Below are 27,180 nucleotides of genomic sequence, written 5' to 3'. Positions count from 1 at the left end.
CTGTGAGTTCGAGCCCCGCGTCAGGCTCTGGGCTGATGGCTCGGAGCCTGGAGCCTGTTTCTGATTCTGTGTCTCCCTCTCTCTCTGCCCCTCCCCCGTTCATGCTCTGTCTCTCTCTGTCCCAAAAATAAATAAAAAACGTTGAAAAAAAATTTTTTTAAATATTTTTAAAAATTGTGACTTGTAGGGGTGTCTGAGTGCCTCTGTTGGTTGAGTGTCTGACTCTTAATTTCGGCTCAGGTCATAATCAACAGTTTGTGAGTTCTATCCCTGCGATGGGCTCTGTGCTGACAGTGCGGAGCCTGCTTGGGATTCTCTCGCTCCCTCCCTCTCTCTCTGCCCCTCCCTCACTTGAGTGCACTCTCTTTCTCTCTATCTCTCGAAATAAATAAACATTTAAAAATTGTGAATTTTATTGTATGTGAATTACATCTCAATAACCTTTAAAGAGAAACTCTTCAATGTTGGCAAAATGCATGTCATTGAAAGGAAACACGTGAAATATAATCTAGATCTTGCTTTGTGAAAATCACACACCTACTTATGATTTCAAAATGCTTCTTAGTTTATTTTGATTTTTATTTTTTAAGTAGTCTCCATGCCCAGTGTGGACCCCAGTGTGGGGCTTGAACTCACAACACTGAGATCAAGACCTGAGCTGAGATCAAGAGTCAGATGCCTAACTGAGCCACCCAGACACCCCAAAATGCCCCTTAGTTTAAAATACAATTATAAATACACAGTATGATAAGCCCTTTTGAAGCTTATATTTATCATATACTTATTATATTTCACAGGTTTCTGCTTCATAGAATAAGATCTGAGCAAAAGAATGTAACTTCCACTAGGTAATGGAACATATAGAAATGTTTAGTTTCCAGCTTTGGAAACTACAGATTCTTGAGTCATGGTCATGTGTATGAATATCAATTTACCAAATGGATAGATCATGGTTCAGTTACAGAAAGCATCATAATCTAGTTACTCCAGGCCTGGAAGTCAAATGATTAGGGTTGCTTTCCTGGCTGTTTCTTAGGTTGTTTCTACTACATCTGTAATTGAGGTGGTTTTGAGGAATTGAGGTTCCTCCTAGCTTTAAAATTCTGAACTTACTTGATCTTATTGTGATTTTAGAGTCAAAGGAGTTTTGAGCTTGTATTGCTTGCTTGGACTGCATTAAAACATTCACATTTTAAAATTTAGTTAATTATTATTGGACCATGAGATTTGAAAAGGATTAAATTGTCCACTCAGCTTTTGATAAATTGGACCAATTGATCTCAGTCTATGGAGAATTAGTATGAAGCAATACCACCACCTGGTGGCTTTTTCTCAAATATGACAACTTTCGTTTGTTTGTTTAAGTAGGCTCCACACCCATTGTGGGGCTTAAACTCACAGCCTTGAGATCAAGAGTTGGATGCTCTGCTGACTGAAGCAGCCAAGTGCCCCAACAACCTTCTTTATTTGAATATGATAGTTTGGCTTCTATCAAACTATGACAGGTGGTTTAGATATGCCTACTTTAGGAAACAAGTTTAATAATATTGCACAATATATGTTTATGTTAACTAATGCATATGGCATTGGCCTTAAAAACTTATAATTCAGCAAATTCTCTCAACAAATATGTTTAGTGCCCAAGTATTAGGACAAAGCAGTGAACAAAATAAACAAAAATATTGGCATTCATAGATGTTACATTCTAGTGAGAGGAAGTAGACAAAATATAATAGGCATAATAGACAAGTAAATTATGTTTAGTGGCAAGTTCTTTTAAAAAATCAGGATGAGGATGGCACACCTGGGTGGCTCAGTTGGTTGGGTGTCTGGCTTCAGCTCAGGTCATGATCTCACAGCTTGTGAGTTCCGGTCCTGCATTGGGCTCTGTGCTGACAGCTCAGAGCCTGGAGCCTGCTTCGGATGTTATCTCTCCCTCTCTCTGCCCCTCCCCAGCTCACACTGTCTCTGTCTCTTTCAAAAATAAATAAACGTTAAAAAAATTTTAAAAATCAGGATAAGGAGGATGTTGGGTAGGTTGCAGTTTTAAATAGGATGACATTTGAGCAACGACTTGAAAGGTGAGGTCAATTTTATGTGCTTATCTGAAGAATAAAATTACATAGACTTACAACTAAATATTTAGCCTTAATTCTAGCATGCTGCTATAATTCTGCTTCCTCAAGTATCTCTTTTTACTAAGCAGGAACTGTAATACCAGGCCAATATTAATAGGAATGATTACATTTTGAAAAAGGACATTGAAAAAAAAAAAAAGGAAGAAAAAAGAAAAGAAAAAAGAAAATGATGTTGCCCTAAAGACAAGTATCTTTACTTTGTAATGTCTTTAGTTAATATCAGAAAAGAGACATAAAATGGTAGCTTTGTTATCTTACTTTTCACAACCTTACCTTTACACATTGAAAATTGTGTTCCTATGAAAGTAGGAACTGCTCTAGTCTTAGGAATTGAGAATTGAGAGAAGGGAAAAGGTAGAAATGAGATGATACCACCAATAAATATTAGTTAAGTTTCCCTAAGCTGTTTATGGTTTTGTTATTTATAAATTTGCCAAGGTACTTTGTAAAATTATTTACATTTTTGGACTTAAATGCTCTTGGGTTAGTGAGTGCCTCTAAAAGTTAGAACCTTGAGAGTAGGTACTGTTTTAGACTATGTTGTAGGTGTAGCATAAGGCCTTGAACACAGTAAATGGTCAGAAAAGTTATTTTATTTGTCCTAAATCTACATTAGAAAAACTTTAAAGATAACATCCTAATATTTTGGGATTTTTCTTTAGGTCAAAGTTTGCTGAGAATGGAGAAGAGTTTTTGATGCAACCAGGAAATGAGATAAAATCTTAACAAAGAGTTAAATGGGTAAATGTAAAAAATAAAGTTTTGATCCAATTGCAGAGGGTTTTTTTTTCTTAAGTTTTATTTATTTATTTTGAGAGAGAGAGGGAGGGACAGAGAGAAAGACAGAGGTAGAGAGAGAATGCCAAGCAGGCTACTCACTATTAAAGCTGACCCCATGAGGGTTAATCTAACCATCCTGGTATCATGACCCGAGCCAAAATCAAGAGTGGGATGCTTAATGGACTGAGCCACACAGGCTCCCCTTTTGTTTGGGTTTTATCATATTATTGTTTCCAAAGTGACTTCTAATTAGGTGCTTAATACACATTATGAAAGGCTGACATGCCATCCAATAGTATTAACAATGGTTTTAAATTTGTAGATAGCACTTCAATTCACACAGTGTCTTCACATAGGTAGGTCTCATTTGCTTATTTGGTTCAGAATATACACTGCAAATATAAAGTTTACAGCATAGCTTTCCTTTTAGTTCCTCTTTTTTTAATGTTTGTTTATTTGGGGGGGGGGAGAGAAAAGAGAGTGCACTGGGAAGGGGCAGAGAGAGAGAGAGGGAAAGAGAAAAGAGAGTGCACCGGGAAGGGGCAGAGAGAGAGGACACAGAATCTGAAGCAGGCTCCAGGCTCTGAGCTGTCAGCACAGAGCCCCATGCCAGGCTCTAACTCAAGAACTGAGATATCATTACCTGATCAAAGTCATACACTTAACCGCCTGAGCCACCCAGGCGCCCTTCCTTTTAGTTCTTTAAAGGGAATTTGTATTTTCACAGAACTACATGCATTATCCTGGACATCTGACACGGACAAAATTTTAAGTAGCAATGGTCAAGATTTGCCAAGTGGCAGCAGCTAATCTTGGCAAAGACAGGCAGGGGAAGAGGATGAAGAACAGGAGAAAAAGGTCAGTGGAATCCCAGCCCACTGAAGTCCAACAGCTGGCACATTATAATGCTTACAACACACAGCCTTAAAAAAGGTCCAGGTGTTCAGATAAAGAGTCGCTCAACTCTCTCCTTCTCAAAACAATAGAACAAAGATAAAAAACAAATAAAGCCTTCCCTTGCAAGAAAAATTCTGTGAATTTATTAAACTGATAAGAACAGATGCTACACTTGATCTTAGCCAAAAGGCCGAGAAGCGATTTTGTGAATTTATAATTTAGAAGCGGGGAAGGGAGGCGAGGGCAACAGGCAGGTCTAGTTTCAATGCCTAGGCAGCTGGAGAGGTCTGAAAATTGAAACAAAAGTCAGTCCATAAACTTCTGTTGAATGGATGAAAATCTCTATTATAAATAACATAAAATGCCAAAACCATATTTGGAAGGAGACCCAAGAAAGAGTTTACAGTGGTGACTTCTAGGGAGAACTGTGGTATTGTGGCTACGGATCGGTTTACTTTTCTGTGTACCTTTACGAATTAAGACACACACGCTCAACCTTTAAAAAAATTACAGTCTAGGAGAATCCCTTCTTCCCATCGTCCAAGTACTGCTTCCTTTCTCCCAATACAATTCCCTGTCAAAACCGGCATTACTGTCGACCGACGCCCCTGGAAGGAACCAGCCCGCCCGCACTGCCAAGCACACAAAGCTGGTCAGGTGCTCGGAATTAGGTGGAAGAACGGAGTGAAGGGCTCTAACGCTGACCCAGCACGCCACTGCGACACTAAAAAACTCCAGTTAGCGACCTCCAGCGTAAGGCTGCTTTGCACTGGCGGCGCGGGGCTCTTCCTATTATTATTACGTAGTCCTATTTCCGTGTGGGAGAGAGCACCCAGGGAAAGGTGCTTCGCCTCCGCAGGACGCTTCAGGACCTGCAACTTCTGCCACGCTGCACCCGATGCCTGCGTCCAGTCGACTGGCTGCTGCATCGAGGCGCAACTCGAATTTCTGGGTGACAGATTCGCCACTTTTGGGGGTCAGAATTTAAAAGGAAAATTCGAATTTGCCTGTTTGGGAAGCCCTTTCAACAAGAAAATAGAAGCAGGAGAAACTTGGGGTCCTTGAATATTTTTTATCCTCTGGCTTTCACCTTGCGCGCCCGGGACTTTTGTCGAAAGCGACGACGCGGACGCTCAGGTCGCCGTTCCCGGCGCGTAGTCGCAGCGGCCCGTCGCTCCCGCCCCCGCCGGGAGTCCGACGTGGAAGTTGCTGGCGGACCGGACTCCCAAGGAAAGCGCTTCCGAGCCGGAGCCGGAGGCCGAGGCTTGCAGAGGTGGCGGCGCCGAGGCTCGAATAGGAGTCGCTGCCGAGGCCGGGGCCTGTCTCTAACCACCAACAAGGGCGGACAGGCGGTTCATCATGGGTGAGGATCTGAGGAGGGCGCCCGGGCGCGCTCGAGGGGCTTTGGCCCGAGGGCCGGGGTCTGGAGGAGACGGGTCGGCCTGGGAAGCTCGGAGTAGCCAGCTTTTCAGGGGCAGGTCGGTGAGGACTTAACTCACCTTGGCTGTTCGCCTGTGGGAGTGGACCCTGCCTCGAGCGTTCCCTCTGCCCTCGCTCCTGTCCTCTTTATCCCAGAAGGGTCAGGGGGCGGGGGCGGCGCAGGTCCGCCCGGCGCTGCGGCCGGGGGAACCCCGCCCCGAGACCTTTCCCCTGACCATGAACTTTTCCCTGTCCTTCTAAGACCCAGCTCGATTTGGGGGTCAGAGTTGGCCTTGGGAAGCTTGGCAACTTGTCAGTCGCAGGTGCGCTGAGGTTTCTTGCGTGAAAGATAAGATTTGACCCCAAAGTAGAAGCTTGATTCTCTTCCTGGTCGCTGGAACTGCGTCAGTGTAAAAAATCCAAAGGAATTGTTGCTCATAATGTTTTTAGTCCGCTTCTTATTTGCCTGCTTGCTGTAGCTTTTCATGTAGATAATAGAGTAATGTGGAGAAGGAAATGGGGAGGGTAGTGGTCATAACTGGTCAGTGAGTGAAATTTTAATCTCGATTTTTTTGGAGTGCTGATTGAGGGAACTACATTTTCATCACAAGTACCAACCGAAGTCTCCCTCCCCGCTGAAGCCCAAATGAAAGTGCAGATTTTTAAACTGGTTTACACCCCTCCAAATGGTGCACGTTCGATGACTGACTTTAATTCCTCTACGATTTTCTGGAGGGGGGTTTACCTGCCCTGGAATATCACAGGCGCTTTCCTGCTTTTTTCCCCATAACTCCTTTCAGTTTTTTTTTTTGTTTGTTTTGTTTTTTTAAGGTTTTCTTTTTAAGTACTTTCTACATCCAGGACGGGGCTGGAACTTACAACCCCAGGATGGAGTTGCCTGTTATACCTACTGAGCCAGCCAGGCGCCCCAGTTTTGTTTTTTTTTAAGGTGTAAAAAGGTACTATGGATTTTGTCAAGTCACACCCCTTCTGCTACACTTTCTTTCCCAGGGTTCTCTGGCCCGTGGTGTCTTCATTTTTCCAGACTTGCAGCTCTTAATTGTGCCATTTCTTTGTCAAATAACCATGTATCGTGTAGCATCATTTCTGTTGTCGACTTTTTTTTATATTGTTAATGTAACTTTCAGTCTTCTCTAATGGCTTTTGGTGGAGAAGGCCCAAAGTGCTTTTTTCTGGAATCATTAAAGAAAAAATGTATTTTAAAAAAGCTTCTTTATTTTGTTGTAAAAAGAATAATACTCTAAATCACCATTTATTTAAACACAATCCAAATGAATCAGTACCTTAATCTGTTACCAGCAGGCCCTGCTGAGACAAAGGATAATTTTTTTAATTTTAGTTTTTTCCACGTTTCTTGAGGTATGAATGACAAAATTGCATATATTTAAGTATGACGTTTTGATATATATAATATATATACACATTGTGAAATGACTACCGTAATCAAGCTAATTAATACATCCTTTTTTGTGTGTGGTGAGAACACTTCCAGATCTACTCTCTTAGCAAATTTCAACTGTACAATACATTGTTATTAATTGTAGTTACCATGCTGTTAATTAGGTATCCAGAAATTACTACTATTGTAAGGAAAGTTTGTACCCTTGACATCTCTCCCATTTCCCCCACTCCCCCAGCATCTGATGACTACCATTCTACTCTGTTCACAAGTGCTTTTATATTACACAATACCTTGCATATAGGAAGCTTTCTGGAAATATTTCAAGATACATTGAATGTAGCTTTATTATTTTTTTAGATGAGTTTTCTGCCAAAAGTAGGTTTTGTTATTTTGGGCTTCTGTGCCTCAATTTATTTTGCTAATTCTATCGCTTACAGAGAAATCTCAGTGATTGAAGGTAGTTATCATGGTGCTACTGTACAATGATAATAATGGCTTTTCATATGTAAGGATCTCATTGTCCCAGTGTCATTCTTATTTGTCCTTTGGTGTTTAGGGGTTGTGAGGAGATCATGCTAAGGTATCCATATTCTCATGATTAGAAAGTGAGCTCCATGAGGAAGGTAGTCCTGTTTCTCTTATGCTGCAATGTATCTTCTGTGCCTTCCTAATACAGTATCTAGGACATAGTGACGATCAGTAATTACTTGTTTGGTGTTGAATAATGTATATCATTGGGAGCAAACTTAATGAACCTATGAATCAAGGAAAATACTATAGTATTTAATTTGGTATAGCTTTAATTTTTTTTTTTCTTGAGAGAGAGCCTGTGACAGTGGGGGAGGGGTCCTGGGAAAGGGAGAGAATCTTAAGGAGGCTCCAGGCCCAGTGTGGAGGCCCACCTGGAGCTGGATCTCATGAACCTGAGAAGATCATGACCTGAGCCAAAATCAAGAGTCTGATGCTTAACCAACTGAGCCATCCAGGCACCCCGGTATAGCTTAAAAACGGCGAGATTAAATGTTCTGTGGACCTAGTTCAGAAAATGATAATACATTTTTTTCTTTTATTATTTTTTTCAGGTGGCTTTTTCTCAAGTATTTTTTCCAGTCTGTTTGGAACCCGGGAAATGAGGATTTTAATTTTGGGATTAGATGGAGCAGGAAAAACTACAATTTTGTACAGATTACAGGTTGGAGAAGTCGTTACTACGATTCCTAGTAAGTGTTAGTATGATAAACTAATTGTAGGGGTTTTTGTTTTCCATCTAACATAACTTTATTTCTGAATAAGTAATTCATATAATAAGTTAATGTTAAGGTTTGTAAACTTCTAGTGTGGGCATAATATTGATAACATTTTTCATAAATTTAGAGGCATTTTGTAAACCCCTGTGCATGGCTGGGTTTTGCTGTTTAAAGCTAATTTTAAAAGTTGGATAGAGTTAAGGCACTTAATCTCATTGAGGGCTAGTATCTTTATTGATAAAATGAAGATAATAAATATACCCACTGACTTTGAGGGGGGGAATAAGTGAAATATATAAAATACTTTGTAAACCCGTTTAAAGAATTATACAGATGTTAAGTGATACTATTGCATCTGAAGTGCTTTTTTCCCCCCCGTATGTTACTATTTATATATATATATATATATGTATTTTAAACTTTATTTATTTTTGAGAGACAGAATGTGAGTAGGGGAGGAGCAGAGAGAGAGGGAGACACAGAATCTGAAGCAGGCTGCAGGCTCCAAGCTGTCAGCACAGAGCCTGATGCAGGGCCCGAACCCACGAACCATGAGATTGTGACCTGAGCTGAAGTCAGACGCTCAATCACGCTCAATAGACTGAGCCACCCGGGCGCCCCTATTTGTTATTATTTTAATTAAGATTTGTTTCTCTTAAGGAGTTCATTGCTTTTAAAGATCTGAGTTGAAGACATTGACTGTTGAATTAATCTGGTACCTGAAAATATCAAGAAAAGAAACACCTCAACTTTAAATCAGTTGTTGAAATCTTAGAGGAATATTCTCAAATAATCCTGTTTTACTACGAGAAAACTATTATTTATACTTTTTTTTATTTGTTGGCCTGAATTGACTTCGAGAAGGTTAATATATTAAACTAAGTTTAAGAGTTTGTTGAAGAGTATTTTAAATTATGCCTCTAAAATCACTGTCATGCAAGGTATTTCTATATTTAGTAGTATTTAAATTTCCAGATTAAAAGAGAAAAAGGTCTAGCTTTTATGAAAGAAGAACCTTTTAAGCTCTGTGGCATCTGATTTATTTTTGCCACCATCAGTAAATTTCAGTTCCCTTGATTTCCGCTTCTCAAAATTGCCCATCTCTGCAGTGGTTAAGTCTTGGTGGCCCCTGCAGTGCACACAGCCCAGTGGATTGCATTTCAGGGAACACACTTTACAGCCCACCCTTGTCCTTTGCATATAAAAAGTGTTATCGAGGTAAAGATAGTGATTACACTCCTGCCTAATTCTAAGGGACACATCATGTACCTGCACTTGATCTTAGCCAAAAGGCTGAGAAGCGGTTCATATACTTTTTAATTTTCCACTCAGGTTTATTATAGTTACTTTTTAGTTGTGATAGGCATACTTATATAAACTTATTAGCATCATTTACCAATGTAGACTTAAATTTAAAACAAAAATTGCCCAGTTATAGCTATAAGTCATTTTTTACTTTGTTTTAAGATTATGAAATCTTATTTAAAAAAAAAATTTTTTTAATGTTTTTATTTATTTTTGAGACAGAGACAAAGCATGAGCAGGGGAGGGGCAGAGAGAGCACGAGACACAGAATCCAAAGCAGGCTCCAGGCTCTGAGCTGTCAGCACAGAGCCCGACATGGGGCTTGAACTCATGGACTGTGAGATCACGACCTGAGCTGAAATCAGACACTTAACTGACCGAGCCACCCAGGCGCCCCAAGATTATGAAATCTTATTAATCCAAATTTTTCAGCATCTTCTCCACCTTTCCTTAGGTTCCTTTCAATGAAAATAGTAGTATCCTGCCTTAGCCATATGGTGCCACACCTCCACCTAAAAAGAATGGCAGGGAAAAGAGATGAGACACCTCCCATCTGAGCATCCAACCATGACCTTATACAAATGAGCTCTTGAGGAAGTCTGCAGAGAGTCTGTGAGATTGCCACCCTTAGAGAACCCAGTTTCTATAAAGTGGTATACAGCTTTTGCTGAATCCTTAATCACTGAAGCTTAAAATGTTGGCTTTCTTTGTTTTGTTCGATTTATATTTGCTACCTATCAAAATTCCATTTTTTTTTTGTAATACATCTACATCTGTTGTTTCTAAGCATAACTTTCTGAACACTTTTGTATGCCAGGATTGTATTATATGGAGAGTTTAACATAGTAGAATTCCCACTGAGCTAAAAATTCTGTATTTGTAGAGGTAACGGGATTCTTACATAATCTGAAAGTGGTACTGATCTTGCTAATTGATTGTGTGTGTTTGTGTGTGTGTAGCACAACTGTTTTATATTAAATGGAATAATATTTCAACCAGTAATGTGATTCAGTGGTAATTCATTAATTGCTAAGATGCAGTTAGATTGGATACTTTGAAGGTAGAATGCATTAGTCTACATATACTACTGATTTTGATTTCTCTTCTAGCTATTGGATTTAATGTTGAGACAGTAACATACAAAAACCTTAAATTCCAAGTCTGGGATTTGGGAGGACAGACAAGTATCAGGTATGGTACAAAGACCAGATTACTTTCTAGTATTGAATGTTTATTGGCCCTTTAAGGGTGAAGAGCAGTAAACCCAAATATGTCTTCTTTTGTAATTTAACAATTATTTATTTTTGAGAGATAGAGTGTGAGCAGGGGAGGGGCAGAGAGAAAGGGAGACACAGAATCTGAAGCAGGCTCTAGGCTCTGAGCTGTCAGCACAGAGCCAGATGCAGGTCTCGAACTCACGAACCGAACCGTGAGATCATAACCTGAGCCAAAGTCGGACACTTAACCGACTGAGCCACCCAAATGCCCCTCTTTTGTAATTTAAAATAAGGAAGAATTTCCTGTTCTCTCAATTGAATTAAAATTTAAGGAAGCCAGTTTTCCAGATACCACCTAAATGAAAAAAATTTTCAGGAAAATCCCAAGACCTAATTACTTGGGGAGTTTTTAACTAAAAATCCTCCATTTAGTCAGTCACTTTGTCTATAAGACAGACTGTTTTGGATTTTATAAAAATACCTTTTAGCCCACCATTTAGTGTTTAATGTGAACATAGATGCCTTCTGGAACGCAGGTCTCCTGCCTAGCATTGTGTGCTTGGCATGGCAACTGTGAATGTTTGGTGACTGTCAGTGGTTGCTCACTGTGGTGCCTGCCATCTAAAAACATGGGTAGTGCAGTCTCCAAATATCCTGCTGCCTTTTTTACTCATTTTATTTATTTTTTAAAAAGTTTATTTATTTTGAGAGAAGGGAGAGTGCAAGTGGGGGAGGGGCAGAGGGAGAGGGGGAGAGAGAATCCCAAGCAGGCTCTGTGCTGTCAGTGCAGAGCCCAATGTGGGGCTCGATTCTAGGAACCGTGAGATGATGATATGAACCAAAATCAAGAGTCAGACACCCAACCAACTGAGCCACCCAGGTGCCCCTAACTTGTTTTATTTTTTGAACCACTTTTGAGTCCCTCCCTAATTTTGAGTCCCTCTCTAATTTTAGCCATTTCTACTTCATGAAGTCTTTAGTGATCAACTGAATGTCTGTTATATAAAATCATACTAAAAGTTTTTTTAAGAACCCGTTTCTTAAGGAGTTCCTAGTTAAAGATTTATAAGATATAACAATAAGGTCTGGTATAACTTTATCTTAGTACATTTAGTGATTTAGGTTGATTATAAATGTCTTCTCTTAGCCTGAAGTCTGAAACTCCTCGATCCTGTGATTTAATGTTTATCATTCCACCCCCATCCCATCTGAAGGATGTGATACATATCCTTCAGAAACAGTGAATCATTATGGCATTAATTCTTTCATGGGTGGGGAAGATTGGCATATAAGCCCCCCACCTCCCATCATTGCCAAGTCCTAGCACATAAATTAACATAGCAGGTTCTTTTTCTTTCAAATAATAATATATTCTCCCTTGCTGAATTTTCTTTAGGCCATACTGGAGATGTTACTATTCAAACACGGATGCAGTCATTTATGTGGTAGACAGTTGTGACCGAGACCGAATTGGCATTTCCAAATCAGAGTTAGTTGCCATGTTGGAGGTAAGAAAACTTTATTCAGATGTGGGGAAATCTTTTACATTTGCTTGCTGCTCTCATTATTACCACATGCAGGAATAATGAAAAGGAAAGCAGGAATTTTTTTTCCCCTCATGCCTTTAGTATCATTTTCTTTTATGCAAATTATTTCCTATTCCAGAAATTCTATTGGAAAGAGGGATGGAGACCAAAAACAAAACAAAAGAGAAACAAAGAATCCAGCCTTGTAACTTACTTTAAACTAGATTCCTTGATTTCTAGGAAGCTCAGAGCTGAACTCTTTCTAAACTGAAGGAACTATTCTAACTTACTTTTATGAAGTGCTTTCTATAGAATGTTCTGTTTCTACTTGTATTTCTAGTTGTATAAATTAGCTTAGAGAAGCAGATAAGGGTATACATAGTAAGCATATTTGTTTGTTTTAGAATTTCTGGGTATTTGGCACAACTTTGATCCTTGTTTACCTCTTCCAGCTTTATTGTTCTTTACTCTTACCTGTGTTTCCAGTGCTTCAGCCATACTGACCTTTCTGTTCTTTGGATACACTGAGCCAGCACACTGGACACTTGGTTGAGGGCTCTTTGCACTTGTTCATCTTTCTGCGTGTAGTGCTTTTCCTCCAAATCTGCATGGCTCCTTCTTGACATGTTTTATCTCATGTTTCTGTTCCAGAGAGGAAGCTCAGTTATTTTCTAAACTTATCCTACTTTATTTTTTGTACCACTTACTGTTTCTTTCCGTAATTTAATTTAATTTATTTTAAAATCTGTTTTTCTTTTTAAATTTTTTATTTTATAGATAGCATGAGTTGGGGAGAGGGGCAAAGGGGGAGAAAGAGAGACTCTTAAGCAGGCTCCACACACAGTGCAGAGTTCAACATGGGGCTTGATCCCATGACCCTGGAATCATGACCAGAGCTCAAACCAAGAGTGGGACACTTAACCGACTGAGCCACCCAGGTGCCCCTCTTTCCTTTATTTTAAAATATATTTGTTTACTTTATAAATCTCCCAACCTAAAATGTAAGTTCTTTGAGTTTACCCTAATGTCCCTGATGTGTAGAACAGTGTATAGCACTTACTAAAAACTCAATACATTGTATTCACTGAAGTTTATAGAATAAAAATTTATTGGCTAGCTGAATTCAGAGGATGCATTAAATAATTAAAAGTTCAAAAAAATCTCCAATTGCTAAATAAGCTTTTCATATGTACTAATGGTTAATTTAAGTAATAATGACACTGCCTTATGCTTGAGAAAATTAGATACCTAAGTTTCCTTTTCCTACCAAAACTATGATTCTGAAGTATCCAATCATTGAATGTTTAAGTTCTAGGCCATTTGATTACCTACAAAGAAGCTTTCTGAGAATGCTTTAGACTTCTGATTTCCTGATTACTGACTTAATGGCTGAGTTATAAAGTGAAGGCCTAATAGTTTCAAACTTTTGCTTAATTTTTTTTACAACATAGCATCATATTTATCATAAGAGCTTCTTAGACCAAATTCAAGTATAAGGAATTTTAAGGGACCATTTAACTGCTTTTAGTATAATGGATTTTTAAAAAAAGGTTTGTTTAGATGTAAGTCACATGGTATAATTGATTTTTATCATATAAAGTACTGCATAAAGGAAATGGATTATTAACTTCAGTTTGTAATTCTTGTGCTGGTTTATTATTTGTGATATTAGAATTTGACTTGTATAATCATGAGAAAGAACTAAAAATTATATTCATTTTTAGGAAGTATCTTAATTGTTTCAGTCAATATATATAATGTAAAGTACATATAGCATGTGAGTCGGGTCTATTATCTATTACATTAAAACTTACAGGCATATAAATCAGTCTAAGTTTTCCCATTTTTGTATGCAAAAATACATTCTAAATGGAGTAAGAATGAAATGTAAAGAATGGAAATTGTTAACTCCAAGAATGTGTAAGTGAATATGTTTAAAATTTCTGGATAGGGAAGGTCCTTCTAAATCAAAGGATTGGAAGGAATTAGAAAAGATAGATTTAATTATATTAATACAAACAAAAAACCTCGCAAATACAACTTAGGGTAAAGCAGGGAACCAGGACATAGTTTCATAACCAGTGACTAAGGATTTGTGTTCTTAATCATATCAAGACCTTTTGCAAATAAATAGAAAACTGAACAGAAGGAATGAATCTACAGTGCACAAGAGAAAACTATATTCTAATAATATTTGCATTTCTTATACTCTGGTAATAAATAAGCATTTAATGACATACTATGTTTGGAAAAATATACTATATATAGGTACATATTTCTAATTCTTTCAGGGCTGCATTGAAGAGTGGTACTGTTATACACTGTTGGTGGAGTCTAAATTGTTAACCTTTCTGGAAAGCAGTTTATTAATACATATAATAGGAGCCTAAAAAAATTCATACTCTGATTCTATTTTTAGAGAATTTGTTAAAAAGATTTCTGTGTTATAACTGCATCCCTTAGGTTTCTATAGTAGTCAAGTAAAAAGAATCTAGTAAGAATTTCTGGAGAACAGTTACATAGTATATGGTGCATGCATTCATAGTGCAGTGTATATTTAACCATTAAATTTTTTTGTTTAAAAATTTTTTAAAATATTTGCTTATGTTTGTTTTTGAGAGCAAGTGCACACGTGCGTGTGTGAGAGAGGGGCAGAGAAAGAGGGAGACAGAGGATCCTAAGTGGCCTCTGCACTGACAGCAGAGAGCTCGATGTGGGGCCTGAACAAACGAGCCGCGAGATCATGACCTGAGCTGAAGTTGGACACTTAACTGACTGAGCTACTCAGGCGCCCCATTAAATTTTTTTTTTTTTTGAAAAAATTTTGGTTGTTTGGATAAATATCCATGATATAATGTTTATTATTTTTTAAAAATATTTTTTAATGTTTATTTATTATTGAGAGAGAGAGGGTGAGCAGGGGAGGAGCAGAGAGGGAAGGAGACAGATTTGGAAGCAGGCTCCAGGCTCTCAGCTGTCAGCACAGAGCCTGATGCAGGGCTTGAACTCACAAACTGTGAGATCATGACCTGAGCCACAGTTGGACGCTTAACCAACTGAGCCACCCAGGTGCCCCAAATGTTTATTTTTTTAGAGCATAGAACTGTGTGTATATATATTGATCTTCAAATATATAAATGTATTTACTAAATAAACTGTAAGTTCTAAATTACAAAGCAATAGAAAATACCCACAGTGTTAACAGTGATTATGTTTGGAAGGTAGGATTATGGATGAAGCTTGTTTTCTTCATACTTCTCTGTAATTTCAAATAATTTATAAAGAACATCGTATATTCATAATTAGGAAATATACTTTTAAAATAATGTATTTGTTAGCATTTTTCCCCAAATTGAAGGGGGCAAATTGATGAGAAAAAATTAAGTAGCTTCTATTTTATTTAGGAAGAAGAGCTGAGAAAAGCCATTTTGGTGGTGTTTGCAAATAAGCAGGACATGGAGCAGGCCATGACTCCCTCAGAGATGGCAAATTCACTTGGGTTACCTGCATTGAAGGACCGAAAATGGCAAATATTCAAAACTTCAGCAACCAAAGGCACTGGCCTTGATGAGGCAATGGAATGGTTAAGTATCATGTTTCTAGAAGCCATTTGTGCATTTGTTTGTGTGTGCAGGTGTGCATATGTGTGATTTCCCTTTAGTCTTAAGGACAAAATTCAGATTACTTAGCGTATCATATTAAGTTCCTCAAGCCTTTTCTTCCACTGGTCTTCATATACATTGGCTTTTATTTCAACCACACCCACCTGATTATAGTTAGATAAGCCACCTCTCTGCCATTTTATTTTATTTTTTTTAGCTTTTTTCCTTCTTTACCTCATCCTCCAGTTCCTTATCCTTTAGGACTTAGGTTAAGACTGTCTTCTTCTCAAGAACCTTTCCTTGCACGTCTCCGTGCCCAATGCCTACCGCACTTGTAGATATCCTTGTCACAGACCAGTAGTAATGTAGTAGTTATACTGTCTTATAATTGATTTGTGATCTGCTCATTAGATTTTCAGCTCCATGAGGACTGAGAATAGTTTTCACCTCTGAATTATCCACATCTGGCCTTGCTGCAGTAGTTACAGCCTGGAAAGTAGATATTTGGTCTTTTATTTTTTTTTATTCATTCAGAGCATAGATAAAAGTAAAAGCTAAGAGAGGCCTTCATCAAAATTGAGTCCATAACTTTATTCTTCTGATATAACTATCTTAGCTTTCATCATTTAAAGTGCTTTGGAATCCACTTCCAGTATAAAACCTACTATAAATGATCATGTTTTATACCTGAAAGTTTGAGGTTAATTTTATGAAACTGTTCATTTTCTTTTCACAGGTTAGTTGAAACATTAAAGAGCAGACAGTAATTCAGTCACTTCATTCCTCTGAAATGAAAACTACATCACATATCCCTTTGGAAACAGTTAAGTGTGCTTCGTGCTACTAAATGTTAAAACTCTGTGATTGTTGGCATATACTGAACTGACTGCAATATTTGTAATAAATATAAGTATTCGGTTGGAAGGGTAGCTCACCATGATTGAACCAACTGAATGTCTGTTTTGTGTAATGTAAAATCCTTCCTTTCTTGTGTTAAGTATATATATTCTATTTGTATGGAATTCTTATTCAAATAGAGTCCTATTAAAGAATGTATTCTCATTGAGGAAAATACCCTCCTATTTTTGAATCAGTGGTTGCATCTTGTTTGTATAAACACTAATAAATATCTTAACTCATATATTTCCCCATAAAATGAATTAAGTTTTTTCCAGAGATTAGATTCAATAGGCTAGGAACATAGTTTGAGTTAATATGTCTTCATTTGCTTAATGACTACTTTATTTAAGGTGTTTTGTTTAAAAGCTTTTGGTTACAGGCATGAAGCTGAAATAATTATTTTGGCAGTTAAAACCTCACTCACCTCTGTAATTGTCATGTTATAGTACCATATAGTTGTTGGAAAATTTTTACATATAGGAACCCTGTCATATAGGTAGCACCAGTTGTAAAGGCCTTCATTTTATGGATGTGGACCCAAGATTTTTGATGAGTTGGCTTGCTCAGGATCACCTGCTAGTGAGGTGGGAACAGGACTCAAAGTGAGATTTCAGGGTCAGAAGCTTGTCCCATAAACTATACCATTAATTCCTGAAAATGTCAACACTGGCAACACAGACAACTGTAACTGCTTAAACAAAATTATGCTAATTGAAGTAGACACAATACATTTAAAATAATTTCTGTAAATTTGTCTATACTAGTAGAGGTAGTAAAAACACTCCTAAATGGTTATATTTGATGGAATCCACAACATATTAAAGGAAATTGAAAAAAATCTATTTTAAGAAGCATTGTAAAAGATGTCTTGACTGTCTTTCATTTCTTTTATCTATAATTGGACATGTAAATTTGGTGAAAAGTAAAAAATTAGTGGTTGTACAGGGAGAAATTAAGCATTCTTGGTTTTAAAAAAATACACTTACTACTAGGCTATCAAAAAGTTATGTTCAAAGGAACTTTTCAAACTATCCAGTCCACTACAGGATTGGCTACAGTTGTGACAGAAGTAAACATAGTCCCTTGTATTTACTAAAACTAGGGAGAATCTTTAAGTTGGACAACTAGCATTTAAAAAACCTGATGCCCCTTACTAGTGTTCTTGGGAACACCAGGGGTCCATTACCTGTCCCTGCCACAGTCTTTCTAGGTGTTGGCCTCTAGCCTCTTTCCTTCATACTTTTGGTCATTCAGATCAAATGAATGTGGCTTTTTCTTTTCACCTGTGAGACTTTTACTTTTTTTTTTTTTTAACTTGTTCCCCAGTACCCACTCTTAATTTGGTCTCTGAAGTATTTTCTGGAGGTCTTTCAGGCCCAGGTGTTCTCAGTGCTACATCTAATATTAACTGAGCATGTAATTAACTTTGTTTCATCGTTTCCAAATCACTCCGGATGTACAGACTGCCCTTTTCATATTTATATACTTAGAATCCAGTGTGGTGCCTGGCATATTACTGCACCTCAGAATATGTGCATGGTTGAAATAGTAGGTATATGTCAACTAGGGAAATAGTATCTCTCCCACCTATACTTGGGTTCCCTTCTGGTCAGTGGCACATGTCTGGTGCTGGGTTTATATCTAAGTGGCTAAGTACGCCCCCAGCCAGCAGTCTAGGAACACTGTGAGAATGTAAGTGTGGGGCAAGAGAGGCCCTGGCAGGCAGATGTTGCCCAGCACATTGCTCTTGCCATCTTGAATACTGAACGCACATGAAGTAGTAGCAAAGGCAAGCACTTGGATGATCCGGATCTGTTTTATCACAAAGAATAGAATATCACAAAGAGCATACATGTACTTTAATGTGGTATAAATTATGCGGTCCTTGTGTAGCAGGAAACAACTGTACAGGTAAGTTACAGGAGTTTGAGTGCTATTTATAAAAATCTACTGAATATTGTTTTGGAGAAGCTTGAAAATGGAAAAGCACCAAACTTAGAACACATGAATTCTAGGCACAAATGGTCATTCCTTCAATTTTTTTCTTATAAAACAAGAGACTTGGACAGATCCTATCAAAGGTTTCTTTTAGTTCTAATATTCTATAACTCTGGTAGTTGTGCTATGTCAGGTGTTCACATAAAAAAAAAAATTGAGAGTGGTGGAATTTTGTTATTAGAATACGAGGTACACTTTAAGTTGTGGAAATGTAACCTCCTTGAAAGTAGGGACTGGATCTTTTTTTTTTTTTTTAAATATTTTAATATTTATTTTTGAGAGAGAATGAGCAGGGGAGGGGTAGAGAGAGAGAGACAGAGGATCCAAAGAGGGCTCTGCAGTGATAGCAGAGTCTGATACAAGGCTTGAACTCATGAACTGTGAAATCATGACCTGAGCTGAAATCAGGAGCCACCCAGGCACTCCAAGGGACCGTATCTTACCGTTAGTATCTCTTGCATGTAGTGTGGTGCACTTGGCACATAGTAGGCACTCAGTAATTATTTACTAAATTGTGCTCAGTATCCTTGAGGATGTTTACTTTTTTCTTCTTCTGAAATTTCCCTAAGTGTTAACTTTTGATTTTTTATTTTAAAAATTCTTATAAAAGCAGTACATATATTATAAATCACTTAGAATTAATTGAAATCAACCTTCTGTGATGCACCATGTTTATGCTCTTGGCACATTACAAACTCCTTGGAAGTGTGAGAACTCCTGTTTGAGACAAACTACATCAAAACACAGATGCTGGAGTTCAAGAATGTTTGAACATTTGATTTCTATGCCTTATGCTACATTCTGACTCCATATTTAGAAATTATAAAGAGCATAGGCTTTTAATCCTGGGTATGAATCCTGCAACCTGTATTACCCTTAGGTAAATTACTTAACCTGACTCTGTTTCTTCATCTGTAAAATAGGAACCAATTTTTAGGAAACTTTGAACAACACTGTAAAGACTAAAATGTTAACAAAGTGCCTGGCACATAGGATGGATCTTCTTCCTCCCTCTATTGAGCACTAAAGAATATTGCTTCCACATCAACTGTAGAGTGAGACCAAGATACCATTAATACCATATGGGTGAACAAGATAATGCTAGACTGTTTTCCAAAGTGGTTTATAAGTGTTCCCTTTGCTCCACCAAGCTTGCCAATATTTGATACTGTCAACTTTATCAATCTAAATGGTTCAATGAAATTTCATTCTGATGTTAATTTGCATTTCCTAATTATTAACTTGCATATTCCTAATAATTTCCTAATTATAAAAGACTGATTCAAAATATTTAACAACCAGACATAGCTGATAGAGGAGGACCCTCTACCAGTCTAGATATTAATCTTGTAATTTTTGGTGTGGGGAAATAGGGAATCTAGGGACTTGGGTAGCCAGGGTAGCTTGAGTGTCTCAAGGCAGTGAGACATAAGTATATATATATGTACATAAAGTACATAAGTACTTTAATATTTAAGAACTGTACAGCCACATCAGCTAAGTATTAATCTTCTTTTCTGTGCAATGACTATTTCTCTCCTGACACTTTTTCTATTGGGTTATCTTTGTTGATTCATAGTTTCTCATTATATCCTGGATTCTACTAAATTCATTATCAGTATATGCTACATACCATATCCCAGTTGTGTCTTACAAGCAGAAAATTCTTAATTTTCATGTAGAATTTATCACATGTTCACTACAGGCAGCACTTTTTTGTGACTTAACATTTGATATCTGACAGGGAAGAGTCCTCACCGTATTACCCTTTTTAAGAACATCATGGCTATTCTCGGCTTATCTTCTATATAAATTTTAGAATCCTCTTATTAGGATAATCTGAAGAAATCTTGGGATTTTATACAGATATGCCTTTAGCCAATGGGGTCTAACTTGGGAAGAACTAGCATGATATTAAATCTTCCTATCCATGAACATGGTTATTCCTCCATTTGTGCATATCCTTCTTTTAGTGCCCTTTGATAAAATTTTGTAATTTTCTCCCTAAAAGTATTGCAAATCATTTGATTTATTCCTAACTTCTATATTCTGTCTTGTTATCTTAAAGTGTGCTTAAAAAAAAATAATTTGTAAGCTTTTTATTGCTTTTTTAGACAGTGAAGATACAGTAATATTATGAAATGTTTTAATTTAAAAAAATATGAGCATGATTATATTAAACTGTGTAATATACAATCTATGCCATTGTAACTTAAATAATAAAATCTGCTGTGATTTCAGACCAGCAGATATACCAGGAAGTTCAGGCTTTGGGGTAAATGGAGATACTTTATCAGCAGAGGGAGCACATTACTCCAATATTGCTAAATCTTTCAGGCTGTGGCTCTTTTGTCTCTTGGCCTTATAGCCTGGACGCAGGAACTCTATCTTTCTCTTCTTGGCTTCACTTTTATTTTTGTGTTTCTTCAGCTTTTTCTTGGCAGCAATATCAGGATTAGTTACGAACTTGAAAAAAGAATAGAAATTTTATATTACTTTAAAAGTAAATATTAAACCAATAAAAACCAAATGCAGAAATGGGCCATTTTGTTCACCTTTAAATATCACATATGCAGCACATTCCCATTAAAGAAAATCTGGAGCCCCACCTATAAAGTCCCCACTTCTCAAACACAGCCAATTCCTCTTTCCTCTCTGTGTTAAGTGTGACACACACGCATGCACACACCTGTGGTTAAAAATATCTATTAAGGAACACGCTATATTTTCAAACAGCAAACATACCTCTAAAGCCTTCCTCTTTTTCCGGAGTGCCCTTTTCTCATTAGCCTGTTTCTGTACAGAGGCAAAAGCTAAGGAGAAGCTCTCAAGCCCAACCAGCTTTTTGAGTAATTCTATGATTTCCTGCGATAGATTCTTCAGCAGAGGATCTGATCACACACAGAGTAATGATTAGTCATATAGGAAAGGACATATTTAACATCTATAAAATCAAGAACATGCAAAATTCAACCCCCTGTGGAATCATCACTTTTATTACCTGAACATTAAACACTGATCTAAAACCAGCCTCTATGTTTCTGAGATGTGAAAAAAGGAAGTGTTGGGTAGGACACTTCCCAGCCACCACCACTCATCTGGGAGTCACTAAGAGTATCACAGACTCCATGAAGCCCACTTACCAGTGGAATCCTGGCTCAGAAGACACTAATTTGAGAAGCTGACAGAAACATTTTGGGTTACTTTATTAACCTGCTCAACTCTGCAGATGGGAAAGGTAAATATTTCTCTATGCCCCTTCTAATTCATGGGTCACAGATGCTTAGTTCTGGCCACAGCTTTTTTTTTTTTTGGTTGTGGGGGGAGGTTAAGACTCCTGAGAAACTGACAAAAATCTTTGCTTTCCCACCCTTCCCTACCTTCTGTCTCCAAAATACACATAACCCACATATTTTTGTATTCAATTTCAGGGCAGCTGTTCTAGATTACAAAGTTTTCTTTGAATATTTCTTGAAGATAAGGACTAGGTCTTTTCTCCAATGTTGAACCCCCAGTACCTGGCAAATATTAGATGCTCAATAAATGCTGAATAATGAGAACCAAAGTGGACCTGGCCTTGACCATTGCTTTTTCCTCTCTGAGAGGAAGGAAATGTATAGTTCCTGCTTTGATACTCACTTGTTTTATTTTAAAACTTAATACCTACTTTACCTCCTCTTTCCAATCCCCATTCCCTCTTTTCCTGTCATCAAAAGAGAATTTAGGATCAGTGAGGGAAATGTACAAATAAATGCCCAGGCAAGGAAAATGACATATAGGAAAAGTAAACAATATATTTTTAAAGTATTTCATACTTTTGCCTTACAGTTCACAATAAGAGAATACCATGACATTTTATTGTTCATTATTGTCCATAGCACTATGGGGTTTAGAACCACCTCAACTTATAGTTTTCTTTGAATATTTAATCTATGCTTAGGAGTAAAACATCTTTTAGGAGAGAAACATCACTCTTAGACACGAGGAAGCACACAGAAGGCAGTCGTAGATAAAACAAAGATGCCTTACTTGTTTGCTATTGTTTTGATACCTAGATAGAAAAGAAGGAAGCATTTAGGAGAGAAGTGAGGATCTCTAATGTACAGGTATTCAGAAAACAGGTTGCAGTTACCCTGGTCTGAATAGGTGCTGTTCAGTTCTCGGAACAAAGGAGCTATGATCACTGGGAGATACGGCTTCACCTTGTCTACTCCAAGATCCATTGCCACAGCTCCAAGAAACTTAAAGATGCATGTTCTCTGAAAGTACAGATCATTCATTGTTATCTGAAGTGTTTCTTTTATTGCAGCCATATAAACAATTCAGAAAAGGTCTCTTTGGGGGCAGATATTATTGCTGCAGTTTTTGGTTGAAGAGTTTCTAGAGATGTGGGAGGATTACTAATAACACTGAAATACTTTTAAAAAAAAAAATGACTACTTTCAGGCATTCTGAACATTCACTGCACCTTTAAGGGGTTTCTAGGTGAGTAGGCAGCTTCCAGTTTTGCAATCCAGGACAACTTCTGGATCAACCACAGCAGTGTGGCTGGCTTGCTGGGCTCTTCCTTTGCCTCCTTGTTTTCTTCTTTGTCAGAGTCCATCTCCTCATCTGCACAGGACTTGCGTTTTCTTATTTTCTCTCTGGCTACACCATCTCCCAAAGCTGCTTGTTCTTCCATGTCTTCTTTTATCTCACCTTGCTTATCCTCAGAATCAGATTCCAGTAAATATAAGACTTTGGCTACAAATAACAAATTCTTAACAACCTTTAAAAAAGGAAGGGAGAGAAAGGGAGGAATTGGACTTTGATTTTGAAACAGATACGGCTCAGTAAAAAATAGGTATTCTACAATTAGGAAAAAACTCCCCCAAAACAGGTATTGCCACTATTAAACTGATGATTAATCCATTTTTTGATAATTCAGTTCTACCTTATAGTATACCCAAACCCATTTCCATGTAACTTATCTACCTGACCTAGTTCTACCTTTTAAGGTCACAAAGAATAAGTAAATAATTTCATTCTAGACTATCCATTTACATTTTTGAGAGAACTTTCATCCCTCCTCTATTAAATTTCTTCATAGAAATAACAGTTTCCACTTATTGAGCACTGATTCTATATACAGCATTCTAATTCAACTTTAAAATATCACTATTAGATACTATTATCAGGAGAGAAAATCAAGGCTCAGAGTTACTGACTCACCCAAAGGCAAAGCAAGTCGTCAGCCAAGATTGAATGGTCTTTAGAATTCAAGCCTAAGTTCTTAAACACTGAGCTCTTCCTCAAATCATGTGATCCAGATAAATAGCCCAGGGACCAATTTGAGTCTTATAATAATGGTCCCATATAGTGAGTCCCTAACTCTGACATCCATGAAATCTCTGACATAGATATTTCACATTGATTACGTGATGGAGGAAGTCAAGTTGCTTTTGAGTTCCTTTACCATCCTGGCTGCTCTGTTGGGAGCGCTGTGTGCCAAAAGTTTCCTCCAAATGTAGTACTCAGAATCCCACATACTGTCCAAGGTTAGCTTGGCCATCGAGAATTCATGGCAAGATTATAATTTCCTTCTGGAAGCTTGGTCTCCCTAAAGACAGTCCCAGTTTTGGAGGCCTTTTCCCCTTGTGGCAGCCACTTCACAGTTAACTCACCGTAAGATCACAGTGAACTAAATTCCATTGATTTCTTTCATCCTGGGTTAGTACTAGTAAATCCCTTCCTGTCCCTAGTTTCCATGGTTGTATCTGTCAGCCTCTATTAAGACTGATATTTTGTGAGACACCACCTGCTATCTACCCTGGTAGGATTTCTTTGGCTTCACTTTTCTATCCACTGAATAGCTATCCATTCTTTCTCTGGCCCTGCCATATAATGAAGCATACTATATTTTCATATAAAAAGTGATGGAAATATCAGGGCTTATGGCATCCTACTTGAGATCACTCTTTGGATACAGTGTTCACCTAGCTTCTTGTGTCCCATCACTTAATCTGTATTGCTGCTCCATTGTGTCCATAATGACAAGAGTCACGAATAAGTGTCTTGCTCATACCAAGATACCACATCTGTGTATCTCATCTACCAGCCCGATGGCTTTATCAAAGGAGGAAAAAATAAAGGGAATAGACCTTACTCAAAAGTAATTTACATTTACTGCATATTTATACATGCTTCTCTATATTCACAATTTACTTACAGTTACATTTTATAGTATGAAAACAAAGTTTTTAGTGATTTATCTGCCTTCAGTTAAGGATAGACAATTCTCACACCACACTGTAACATAACTATTACTGCTTTCTCTTCAACTTCCAGGGGTAAGGGAAAGAAATTCAGTACTGTAGTTCATTATAGGGACAATGAAAATCAACCAACCAACCAACCAAAGCCCTTCAAAGCTGGTCACAACGTTGAGTAGTTAAAACTGAACATGAAAAGATTAACAGTCAGCCTCTCACTGCACCATCTGTATTGGGCATTTTAAATGAAGCCAAGAATAACCCCAACATAGACTCCAGAGTTGATTAGATTTATAACTGAACATGTATTTCAGTGTATGCCTATATTTCATTTAATTCCCCAAGCATTAAAATAGGAAAACAAACCAACAAACCCCCCCACAAATACCAAATGTAAGCCTATTCCTAGACTTGGTAGAAAAGATCCCTTCTATTAAACCAGGAGGATGACAATACTGACCTGTTCTCCTAGAGATTGATCTAAGAACTTGGAATGCAACTGATGGCAAGAGGCTAGGGAGATACTTTTCATCTGTGAAAAGAAAATGGACATTGGCAGACACTATGCAGGGTATTTCTGATTGTTTTTAAAAAGTCCAAGTAACCAACCATAATAATATAACTGAAGTGCTAGATTTTGTTCTGAATGACTTGTATAGGTCTGGAGAGGGAAGGTCTCTACTTTCTACCTGCCCCAAACATTTTAGCTCAAATAAAGGGGATATTTTCAAGCTTTGGGGATATTAATAATCCCTCAGATTATTAGCAGGAAACTTTACAACAGTCCAGTATTTTCTTCCTTTTTTTCCCCCTCCATCTCCCAATCATTCACTATTTATGGAGTCTCCACTATGAGTCAGGCATTGTGTTGGGCCCTAGGAAATCAGAGATGGATGTAATGTGGTCTCTACCTAAGATTTTCATGAACATGATCTCAGTCATCAACAGGTTATGAAGGAGGCGGGATAGACAGTATTGCTCTCATTTTAATAAATCCTATTTTCCAGTGTTGATAAAGAACTTGAACCAATAATAGAAGATGAACAACAGAAGTGGACTAGACTGACAGTCTAAAAATTATCTTTGAAAAACCTTGGCCTTGAGGTTGACCCTTTCTAGTTCCCAGCACACCTACAGAAACGTGCAACAAGTTAGCTGTCAGAGTTTTTCCCAAGGGCCAACCCCCAAATAGTTACATGAACCAGAAGGAACATCTCACATAGATCACAAAGGAAAGAAAAGGTTTTAGAGAAACCTTACCTTTTGTTCAAGGTCATTTGTTAGAAATCTTACTGCTACAGGTTCTGAGAACTTCTTTTTAGTTGTTTTAGACTTCCATTTTCTAGTAAGTTCCTCTGGTTGGCAAGAGGCAAAGAGCAATCCAAAAATCTGGGCTGCAGTGAGCCACACCCAGCTGTGTGGATGTCTCAGGTGACAATGAACATAACCTAAGGGAACCAAAATGCATTTTCAGATGTCTCACAGCTTTCCCAACTCTTTGGTGGTAAATATGACTAGATTACGCATTTGCTATCTATTATGTGCTTGGATTTAGGAACCAAAGATGAACAACATCTTTTGGCTGTAACATTTACAATTTCTAAATTAGGTAATATAAATTTGTATACAGGCACATGTTTGTTCCTAATAGTTATTGAAATTGGTGGAGAGTTATCATTTATTGAGGCTTTCTGTGCGCCAGGCACAGGGCTCAGTGTGTTACATATGTTTCATTTAGACCTCACAACAGTTCTGTGACCTTACAATTGTCAGTTGCATTTTACAGATGAGGAAATGTTTCAGAGGGGCCAGATGAGGTACCATGCTGTAATAGGCAAAACCAGGCCTGGGCCCCAGCTTGATCTGGCCCCAAACCTTACACTCTTATGTTACATGGCCACTCTCCATATATTACACTTGGAAAATACAGTAGAAAAGCCTTGTGGGTTGTAGGGAACAAGATTAAAATTCTGGATGAACCATATCATATCTGAGTTTTAGTCTATGCTGTTATACACTGCATAAACATGGTTTTACTTTTGTTCTATATGTATTGTATTTTCTAATAATCTGGCCATGTCTCTGTGGAATCATACCAGAGTAGGCCATATAGTAATTTAGTAATTTCCATAGGATCATGAATTCTTTTAAAACAGGTGGGTACTTAAAGCATTCATTCCAATGTCTGTTTCCTATTGGCTAATCAAGATTAAGTATGTTAAATTAAAAATTCTAGGATCTTATTTGTTATTTAAAGAGTGATATACAGGGGCACCTGGGTAGCTCAATTGGTTAAGTGTCCAACTTTGGCTTAGGTCAAGATCTCATGGTTCTTGACTTTGAGCCCCGTGTTGGGCTCTGTGCTGACAGCTCAGATCCTGGAGCCTGCTTTGGATTCCATGTCCCCCTCTCTCTCTGCCCCTCCCCTGCTCGTGTGCTCTCTCTCAAAAATAAATATATATATTAAAGAGTGATAG

General features: G+C 37.8%; 2 protein-coding genes and 1 pseudogene across 3 annotated transcripts in view; 1 reads left to right on the top strand and 2 right to left on the bottom strand.

The window, feature by feature from the left end:
• Nucleotides 1-3,846: 3,846 nt before the first annotated feature.
• Nucleotides 3,847-4,017, bottom strand: LOC132660521 (U2 spliceosomal RNA; annotated as a pseudogene).
• A 937-nt stretch (nt 4,018-4,954) lies between these two features.
• Nucleotides 4,955-16,695, top strand: ARL1 (ARF like GTPase 1). Its single transcript, XM_060656634.3, has 6 exons — nt 4,955-5,178; nt 7,740-7,877; nt 10,319-10,400; nt 11,823-11,934; nt 15,357-15,535; nt 16,291-16,695. The coding sequence occupies exons 1-6, from the start codon at nt 5,175-5,177 to the stop codon at nt 16,319-16,321; spliced, it is 546 nt and encodes a 181-aa protein (XP_060512617.1). The 5' UTR covers nt 4,955-5,174; the 3' UTR covers nt 16,322-16,695.
• Nucleotides 16,696-20,536: 3,841 nt separating this feature from the next.
• UTP20 (UTP20 small subunit processome component) overlaps nt 20,537-27,180 on the bottom strand; it is a 109,767-nt gene continuing 103,123 nt past the window's right edge. For both annotated transcript variants that reach the window (XM_060656631.3, XM_060656632.3), the window contains exons 57-62: nt 25,964-26,151; nt 25,164-25,235; nt 22,921-23,220; nt 22,585-22,711; nt 21,198-21,343; nt 20,537-20,918 (exon numbers count right to left, since the gene is read on the bottom strand). In XM_060656631.3, coding sequence (XP_060512614.2) covers nt 20,763-20,918; nt 21,198-21,343; nt 22,585-22,711; nt 22,921-23,220; nt 25,164-25,235; nt 25,964-26,151 — 989 coding nt within the window. In that variant the 3' untranslated portion in view covers nt 20,537-20,762. The remainder of the gene's footprint in view (nt 20,919-21,197; nt 21,344-22,584; nt 22,712-22,920; nt 23,221-25,163; nt 25,236-25,963; nt 26,152-27,180) is intronic.

Source organism: Panthera onca, chromosome B4 (genome assembly GCF_046562875.1).
Source record: "Panthera onca isolate mPanOnc1 chromosome B4, mPanOnc1 haplotype 2, whole genome shotgun sequence".
Taxonomy (NCBI): Eukaryota; Metazoa; Chordata; class Mammalia; order Carnivora; family Felidae; genus Panthera; species Panthera onca.
This window is presented reverse-complemented; position numbering and strand designations above follow the sequence as displayed.